Source organism: Cyprinodon variegatus, unplaced genomic scaffold (assembly GCF_000732505.1).
Source record: "Cyprinodon variegatus isolate N-32 unplaced genomic scaffold, C_variegatus-1.0 Scaffold466, whole genome shotgun sequence".
Lineage (NCBI taxonomy): Eukaryota > Metazoa > Chordata > Actinopteri > Cyprinodontiformes > Cyprinodontidae > Cyprinodon > Cyprinodon variegatus.
The window spans coordinates 30,008-40,193 of NW_015150919.1; the positions used below are offsets into that span (position 1 = coordinate 30,008).

Here is a 10,186-nt window from a genome sequence, read left to right on the forward strand (position 1 = left end):
ATAAATAAAACAGGCAAATAAAGCTCTTTTTGTAAGAGAGACATCTGCTTCGAAGTGCAGCCATCTAAAACATCAGGAGCGGCCAACTTAACATTCACCAATAATGCAGTGTGATTATAGAAGAGAAAAATCCCATTTGCCTACTATAAAATAAGAGTAAAACACAGAGGAAAGAGCAGAGCACAGCATTTGTTCTGGAACAGTACTTTAAGGAATTACTGCAAGACAAGCTTCTGCTATAACCACAAAGACCAAAAAAAAAAAACAAATGCTCAATGCAGCTCATAATCTGCAAGGTTTACAAAAACAGGAGGCAGAGAGATGGAGTGGACACTCGTTACATCCAGTGGCACTATATCACAAGTTATATAGACAGTAGCAGCTAGCTGAATCCCCTTGTGCAAAGGAATCTTTTGCTTAGATCCAGCTAAAGGTACTGGGCAGTCCTTCATAGTATCATTTAAATTGCAGCAAAACGTGGACCCAGAAAGATCCAGCGGCAATCAAAGTTAAACAGAAAGGATTTCTACAATGACCAAATGGATCCCAAGGTCTGAGCTGCAAAATCACTAAACACCGACTGGAACAAAACAGTAACAAATTAGGAGGAGAGGCAGTTTTTTTGCCTTAAACTTTTATACAGATGATCCATTTAAGATTTTGCATTCAGTTTTGAACATAAGGTTATCAAATATCTAGATCAGTGTTGCAAGTGACCTTTAATGCATAATGTAGCTGCCCTGCATCCCCTTGGCAGCATCAAGCTATGTAAAAGAATGCTATTCTTTTGTAAGGCAAGACAAGGCAAGTTTACTTATATAGCACATTTCAGTAACAAAACAATACAAAGTGCTGCACATCATTGGACAATTAACCTCTCATGTCAGTATAAACACAAGAAGTCTAAAGTTGACAGAAGGTTGGATGGAGATACAGGAAAATCTTAGCTTCAACAGATTTGCGGCTGTAGGTAGAGATTCACCTTCCAGCAGGGGAATAAATCTTAACATACAGTGACACATGACAATATAATGGTTTTACATTTGATCCCAGTCAGATGGCGCAGACAAAGTCCAGAAATAAAATTAGAAACAGATTTCAGGTTTCCTTTATTTTAGCTAACTTTTTTTTAGAAGAATTGGAAATAACTTAAGTCAGTGGTGCCACCAGGAGGTGGTCAGGAGTGGCTGCGTCCACCCTGTGAAATGCCCTGGCCACCTTGCCTGGGTTCAAATTAAGGAAAATTGGAAAGGATTCACATGGAATGAGTATTCTGCTAGTATCAGGATATATGGAAAGATAAATCTGTTTTTCTATATTAGGTAGACCTCCCTGTTGCTTCTCATAGTCTTAAATGGTACCAAAAAAACAGTAAAAAAATAAAAATAAAAAATAGGAAGAAACTGCCTTGTTTGAGGTTAACTTCCTTTTTTCTCTTTGGGGCATCAGAGACGCGCGTCTACTCAGTGAGATTAGAACCGAGTGAAAGAGAGGAACCTCCACCCCACATCTCAGTGATTTGCAGAAGCAGACAGACTGGATGCAGTGGGGTGCTCCGTGGGGAAAACGCCCACTCTATAAAGTGATTCATGACACATGGAAATGTGCTGGCGCTGAAAGGGGAGCTCATTTACTGCTGTCTGCGCGCACTGATCACCGGGTTAACGCGGATCTCCAGCGCGCGTCAGGCTCAGGTCTATGCAGCAGGGACAGGGTCCTAAAGGCTCCCCAGGGTGGGGGACACATTTCTGGGAGCCTCTCCGTTTTAGCAGAGCGAAGGATTTTAGGACCTGATCAGACAGATGCAACTGCTGCAGCTCGTGGATTTTGGATCTGAACTTCAGGCGAAACTTTGACTTTCTTATGATGTGAAAATCTTAACCCAGGATGTGCAGATGATTTATCTAAACACGCATTTATCAACCTACCTGCCGGATCTGAACAATATTATCATCAAATACAAAGAATGAAGGCGGACCGACGAAGTATGAAGTTTGTTTTATGGCTGTTAAACTTTTTAATTTATTGGACTTGTATAGAAGCACAGGTAAGAAACTCTTATTTTGATTTTTTTTTTACATCAGGCTGTTGAAACCCTAAATTCGTTATCCAGTATTTATTTATAGTAAAACAGGCAATGAGTCATCAGAAAAAATGGTTTACCCTTTTTCACATCTGCCCACTGTGGAGGACTGAAGCTGCCAAAATAAAGAAAAATACCTAAAGGAATAGATAAACAGCTAAAGGAACAGCCTTTTTCAGCACCAAAAAATGAGAGACAATTTTAACAGATTTTGGGTGCATTCTATTCTATAAAATGATGAATAAAACATAATAGTGAGCCTGATATTTTTAGGCTCATATTATTCTACTCTGCTGAGACTTTTAACAGCATAGTGATTGGACTATGGGTCACTATTCTTACATATCTTATTAGATATTAGTTTTAAAAAATAATGTTTTATATAAGTTTTTTATTACTGAGAATTATTATTAATTATATTTATTACTGAGAACCCTTTACATTTTTAGGTAGGCTATACCTCAAAAATGATCTGTCTAATGTTAAAGTAACTTATTACTTAGAATATAGAATAGAAAATCAATTTATTGTTCCAAAATGGGGAAATTCTAGGGTCATAGCTGAAAAAAATTACAGCAAACGTGGTCCCACAAATGTGGACCTTAAAAAGTGTATACAAATAACAGAATAAGTGACAGTTTAAAAAAATGTAAAAAAAATATAAACAAATAAAATACTGTACTATACAGTGTTTTCACAATATAAATAGTTTTCATCTGGAGAATAAATAATCAATATACAGCAGTGGACAGTAATGGATATGTGATGTAATGGATAGCAGCATGTTCTTTAAGTGACTTAACTTACTTGCTGTACAATACATTGTTTCACCGTCGTTTTTTTTTTCTTTTTTTGTACCTCTCTGAAGGACTATATATATATAAAAAACAAAAAATACAATAAATCTAAAGGTTACAATTGCCAGTTATTAAGCTATAAAATAGGCTTTACATATTTTGCATTTTTGTATTTCTACATAATTTCCCACTTTATCTTGTATTTTATGCAGTCAATTTATTCATCTTTGCTTATATTTGGTATGAATCTGTCTGACATAGATTGAGCCATGCCTTCTTTTATGTGCAGCTTTCACAACTTTCCTTCATACCCAAATTTAAAACCCACATGTTGGATTTCACTTTGACAGTCTATTAGTATTTAAATCTAAAGGACTAATCATTTCTGGCAATCTTTGGATCACCTTTCCAAATCTACAGGTACATTTGTAAAACAAAAGCAATGCCCAATAGATAGGAATAATAAATCATTTGTGATTTAAAACAAATATCTTTAATTTGTCTGCAACTAGAAGACAAAGCAACGTTTTGCTGCTTCCCCTGTTGAATGCTATTTGGAGCAAGATATAAAAAAGCATAAAGCCAACTGTCTCTAGGGTACAGAGGTAACTGTCAGATTGATTTGCTAGTAATGAGCTCAAAAGAAAAAAAAAATAGAGGAAATTTAATTGATGAAAATGAAGGAAATGGTGACACATGATGACACATAAATCATTGGTTTTGCTGCCTTATTAGTCACTAGTTCAGTTTGCAAATTGGTTGTCTTTGTCGTGACCATTTTCTTTTTCATACGCTTTAGTTTTAGGTGCTCCAAATTGTTAAAGCAATGCTTTATTTAGAGATTTCTTAACTAACCACATTTCATATTGATTATCAAATAAAGGATTCAACACATAAAGCATCTCCAAATGCTGTGATTCTCCATGGGAAAATAATGTAATCAAGGAGTAAACACTCAACTTGACACCAGGAGACTCTGAAAAGAGTCTTGGTTTATATCAGTAGAAAAAAAAATCCACACTGGAGCCAGTAAACCGACTCCTTGTGATTCAAGCACTAATTATTTTGACCAGTTTTAGCAGATTATAAACTTGCAGATTATTTGTTTATTCAATTTGAAATCTGATATATATTAAATAAAGATAAACATTGATTCTTTAAAGCTGTCACCTTCTCACGTTAATTTTATGTTGATTCCAATTTTACTTTAAGCATTTAAATTAAGATTTTTGTTGTGCTCTCTAGATATGTCCAAAACATGTGTATTTGTTTTCATAATGAAACTATGGTCTAATGAAGTACTTAGCTCAAAATCAGAATCACGCTCCAGAGCTGCTTCTCTATGCTTCATTAAAAATCTAGCGAGTAAAATCTAGATGGGGGAAATTTGGAAATGTCTCTTTGCACATTTGTTTGCAAAGATGCACACCTACAAAGTCCATTCAGATATAATGTGTGTCTCTCTGCTCTGTATACCTATTTTTGGGCGAGAGGTGATGTCACACGGTGTGAGAGAGGAGCTGTTGTTCAAGCTTTGTTGTTAAAAATTTTTTAGTTTTAGTCTAAAACAAAGACAACATACCACCTGTGTTCAATATCTTACAGTAATGATTATTACAGCATTACTGATTGTGAATACCAGAGTTTCTGTTTCCAGCAACCTACCAACATGTCCGCCTTTAGCATCTTATATAACAGGCAGTACTTCAGTAGCTCAGAGTGTCAGTAGTGTCTGTCTGAATGTACTGCAGATGTGTCCTGAAATGTAGGAAATACAGCTTCCTTTTACATTAATTTGCACCAGGGTGGCTGTAGCCTAGTAAACTAGCCCCATTCTGCAGTGGCTAAAATCATTTTTGCCTGCAAGTGGTCTAGCCTCTATCAATGCCCCACACCCTAGAACTGGCTGGCCAATCACAACGCAGAGATGTGTTTTGAATTTCTGGATGCAAAGTGGGCGGGGTTTTGAGGGCGTGACGACAAAGCTAAGCGACGCTGGAGAAAGAGCAACAATGAAGATGGCAACAACTATTGAACTGTTCTCGTTTGACTCAGCTTTGGAATCAGTTTTGGAAGGATAAGACTCCCCCACCAGCTTTCTGTCACACTTACTATGTCACAGTCAGTTACGCTCATTGGTCAGAGCATTGGCCAATAGGCACAGACAGCAGATTAAAAAACAACGGGTTGTTCTCATACCAATCTTCCGATGTGTCATTTATCGAAGCCAGACTTTAATACACATTTCATCTCACATTAATTCTGGTTTATCAGGCTACAGTAGGGTGGCTGGATATCAGGTAAATATTTAATTAATCTGCAACAGAATTCATAATACTCTTTTTACTTTTATACAATATTCCCCTGTTCTCCATGAGACAAAGAAACTTAGAGAGTGAGAGTTTTTATAATGAGCAATAGCACTGCAAAATGCACATTGGTGATGGCATTGAGCAACAGGTTTGTGCAATATGACACATGTGCAATTTGAACATGTGTCACCATTCCTACCCTATCTGTTATTTTTTCCTTTTAACTGTATTTAAAATATCTGTTGTTTCTTATTGACTGTAAATGTACAGTATTCGTTCTAAAGAGAGAACTGTGTCTCAACTTCATTGTGTTGGTGAAGATGTCAATAAAAGTTCTTACCATATCACTCTACATGAACACTCACTGAACATAAAGGGGGGTTATATGCCATATCTCTTACTCTAATACAAAATATGAATGTGTTTCACCTAAAATTTTATACTCTACCATATATTTCATCTTGCTAGTGGTTTTTAAGTTCATTACTGCGTCCACTGACACTACATTAAGGTTTGTGATTTTGATTTAATGGGCAGTTCTACCTTTAACATTCCTGAGTCATCTAACTTAACACATAACACCTCACAGCTTTAAATGACAAACTTAGTTTTCCTGCTCTGCGCTGAAGAGTTTTGTTTCATTAGCACATTTGTTTATGCTTACAGTAGGTATAAAGCCTTTATCAATCTGAAAAATACCTGATTTTAACAAGAATCTAAAATTAATTGCTAAATGCAGGATACACATTTACTAGAGAAAAACATTTAAGTAGTAATCAACAACAAAACGTATTTATAAAACCTTGCTTGTGCACCATTATCACCTGATGAGGGTATGGGGTTTGTACATCAGTTATGCCATACTGGCAGGCATTTAACCATGTACCTGATTGATTCATAGTGCATTTGTTTGGCTGTCAAGATGAAAAACATTCTTGTTAACAAGCAGGTGATCTTTGGTAGCTTGTTCTTAATTGTAGCTCATTCATGTTCTCAGTTTTTAATGGAATAATATACCTAGATTGCTTTGCTAAATCATCTTCGACCTTCTCTGCCTCAGGATAATTTTCCATTTCAGATGGACTGTCCTTCTTTGCAGCTTTATAATGACTTCTAGTCTTCACTTCTGTCTGATTCCTTAAGAATGTGCCCATAGATTTATAGACATGACTGTAGTTTTATTGAAGAAAAAACCCAGAATGAAGCAAATAGTAATTGAATATTAAACCAAAACCTAAAAAGGAACAAGTTGGAACATTATATCAATCTTTCCAAGGATAAAAAAAAAAAGAAAAAAAAAAGATAACTAAGGCTGTAAATAAAAAATGATGGTCTCGTCAGAAAAACATGTTGCAGGTTCAGTCACAGTTGGAGTCTGCTTTCCTATTGTTACTCCTGGAAGCACTGAATGCATAAAAGGGATGTTGAAATCAGAAGGTTTTATGCTTTAAAAAAATAGAAAAAAAAGTTTAAGCGCTTCTGAAGAGTTTCTATGGATGTCAAATTTAAGAGTCTCAAGTTTATGCAGCCTTCTTGTTGTAGCTGCTTAGCAATCTATTGGCTTCATATTAGTCTGCTGTAACCCTAAATTGTTCCATGGGACAATTAGAGTGCCTTTTATTATTCACAGACCTGAAACCTTTTTACTGGTTTTGTCCCAACGTGCTCAAAAAACTCCACTGGACTGTTTTGGCAATTATGAGAAAGACCAATACAAAGTTAGGATGTGGGTGGAAAATTAGGCAAAGGTTCCAAATGTTTTCTACTTAACGTTTTTGCTAAACAAATGGAAAGACTATGACAAAAATAAAAACAACAACCTTTAGTCATGTACTGTACTGCACAAATCCTGTTGAAAATTCTTCATATAGGGCTGATGGTATGGACAAAACTTATATCACATTTCATTTTTTTTTTATTTTGGTCGATATATTATTCTGATATCAATAGAAAAAATATAAAAGCTTCAGAAAAATACAAGAAAGTCCACATCAGAATCCCCTAGAAACTTTTTGACATTATAATGCCAGAGCCATGAAACTCATACCAAATAGTGTTCTAGAAATAATTGTTTTTAAACTTTTTTTTAGCTAAAAGCTCAACAGATGCAATGCACATTTAACTGGGGGATCGTCTCTCCCTCCTTATATTTACCAGCCTCTGTCAGTTTCTGTCTCATTGCCTCTTGTATTTTTTTTTTTTGCAATTGACTGTAACATGTTTAAGAAGAGAAACATACTTAAGCCTCAGAGTCCATGCTTACAAATCACCATTATAAATTAGCTAAACAATTAATATCTCATAACTAGCTCTGAAAATATTAACTAAAGTTCTCCAGTCAATTCCTACAAATAAACCTTTTTATAAACCATTATTGACCCTTTAGGCAGTGCTTTACAATGAGACGTTATTTTTTTAGGATATCCTAATATTTCTCCTCTCTCTCCATCATATTCCGCTGCTCTGATTTTGACTTGCTGTGTTATATTTTATACTCAAAGCTTGGTTTATTAAGCACTTCTCATCTTTACTTAAACAAACTAGATCCCAGCCCTATTTTTACCTTGGCACTGTGAACGTTGACAACTCTAACTCTAACCTAGCATGCACCAAACCTTTATCTCAACAAGGATCAGCTCAGTCAGATGAAATGTAGCAATTCCCACATCCACTAATATCACAGGACGGCTACCGCCTGTCGATGGTGACAAGCTTGCTCTCTCCTCTTATAAAGGCTAGGTTGAGCTCTCCTAATTTTAAGCTGGATTATCAGCTGTTGCTTTACCAGTGCCATGTTTTCTAAATGGTCTGCACACACACAACAATCCTTTTCTCATTCATTGGACTCTTAAGTCTGAGACATTTGAGGTAGAGGTGCACCGATTGCAGGTTTCTGGCCGATCACTGATTCCTGATCTTTAAAAATCCCGACAACCTGATTGTGATTTTGATCGCCACAGATTTTTTTTAAATAACCAACACTGTCAGTTTTTATAAGCTTACAAAAACCCTTAGACATTTACATCTTATCTTACTGAATCAATCTTATCTTTAGCTCTCTGCAGTCAGCAGAGGTACAGTATGTTACACATCTATGTATCGAGTGATCACCAATCTTCCAACATTAAGGAAATCGAGGCGGATAAATCAGCCGGCCAATAATTTGTGCAATCCTTATTGACTGGGATGGCTTCAGGGCACTATTGTTCTAGACAAGGTTAGGTTATGTTATCATCGGCGCTCATTTTGTAGCTAAAATTTACAGGCTCCCATCTGTGGTGTAAACCATTGCTCACGTAGCCAATGTGCTGCGGCTCTTTCTATTCAGCTCAAATTGTGTGCCAATGTCAGTCAGTTATGCTGCAGCATATATCCAAACACATGAAATGTGCTCAAACATCATATCACCGTTTCTGTATAAAATTATATTGATACTGAATTGCTGTCCAACTGTAGTTATTCAATACCCCTAAGACTTACATGTCTGGCAGATGAGCAAATACTTTAACAATGTAATGCATTTTGTAAAGGAAAATGAGAAAATATTCAGTCTCTAGAGGTGCAAAGCCAGAAGAATCATACCTCTAAGGATTTCGGACTAAGTGAACGGTTGTTCTCCAAAATACTGAATATGAATGACAAAATACAAAATCATGACACATTTTTTGAAATTCCATTTGTTTAAAAAAAATGCACAACATCCCTACATCCTTATGCTTCACATTTTGGATTCTTTTTGTATTTCACTATTAAACAAAATCATATTTCATACAGAAAAATCCAAAGGGGTATGACTGCTTACAGTATGTACAGTAGTAGCCATTCAAAAATTCCTCACTTTCCTTGATAGGCCCTTGGCTGATCCCCTCTAATTTTTTTAAACATAAATTTCTGTACTAAAATATTCTTTCTGTCATGTTTTGTGGACATTAAGATCTAAACAAAAGCGTCATCTCCTGGTCAGACTCGGTAATTCACTGATACGGTGTAGTCAGAGTAAAAACAATGCATGCCCAGGAGAAGGCCAGTGGCTGGAAGTTGGAGGGGATATTGCTGGAGAGTAGGCTGTTATGCGGCTGGCATTTGACTGGGAAGGGCGATTTTGAACGGCTGCTACTGTAAGTACTGTACAATGCCTAAAATATATGATGCAGTCTAGTTATTATAGGATCAGCCATTTCTCTTCTTAGTACCGGTAAGTGTGTTAGTTTAACCTTATTGGTAAATCTCATTATTTCTTACATTTTAGTAACATTACGTTACTTGCAATCAAACGTAGCTTACTACAACTTTCCAAACTAAATGTATCTTTTATAAAAACACACTTTTGCTTTTCGTTTTTACTGAAATGACAGACGAGGAGAGCAAAGATAGATGGATACATGACAGCGATTGGCTCAAAAATGATAAGGTAGGTGGGTGTTCAGTATGCATTGACTGATCACACAGACTATGAGGAGACAAAATGTTGACGCTGCCCCACAGATTTATTGACAGGAAGCTCTTGCTGAAGTTAAAAGGCTTAAAAGGTTTGATGTTCCTGGGATGTCCTTATCATGTCCAGGGTAAATAACTTTATCTTTTATTTATGGCTTTTTCAGTCAAGCAACTCCATTTTAGCACTTCATATCTTTTCACCCGTCAACAACTCTGAAAATTGACTTTTAAATATAGTAATGTAATATATATATATATAGTAATATTACACTTAGCTTTTTTTAGTGCCTGCAAAAACAATCTTCTTAGAGTAAATGTATTTACCCTTAATTTGAGTAGTTAAATAAAATGATCTGACAAAAGAATGAGTATTTTTACCCTTAAAATAAGATTAGAGTTATTTATGTGCATTTGAAATGAAAGTCTACAGCTGTTTTTTCTTATTTTAAATGCAAATTGTCATATTTCATATGAAGTGTATCACTTACCTGTACTTTTTGTACAGGTAACTGTACTTTTTGCAGTACATTTTTTAATTGCACACACACACATATATA

At 35.7% G+C, this 10,186-nt stretch overlaps 1 protein-coding gene across 1 annotated transcript in view; it reads left to right on the forward strand.

Moving 5' to 3' along the window:
- The first annotated feature begins 1,712 nt into the window (after positions 1–1,712).
- The window catches only part of pth2r (parathyroid hormone 2 receptor), an 84,742-nt gene continuing 76,268 nt past the window's right edge, over positions 1,713–10,186 (forward strand). Inside the window, exon 1 of the mRNA XM_015389587.1 lies at positions 1,713–2,047. Coding sequence (XP_015245073.1) covers positions 1,967–2,047 — 81 coding nt within the window. The 5' untranslated portion in view covers positions 1,713–1,966. The remainder of the gene's footprint in view (positions 2,048–10,186) is intronic.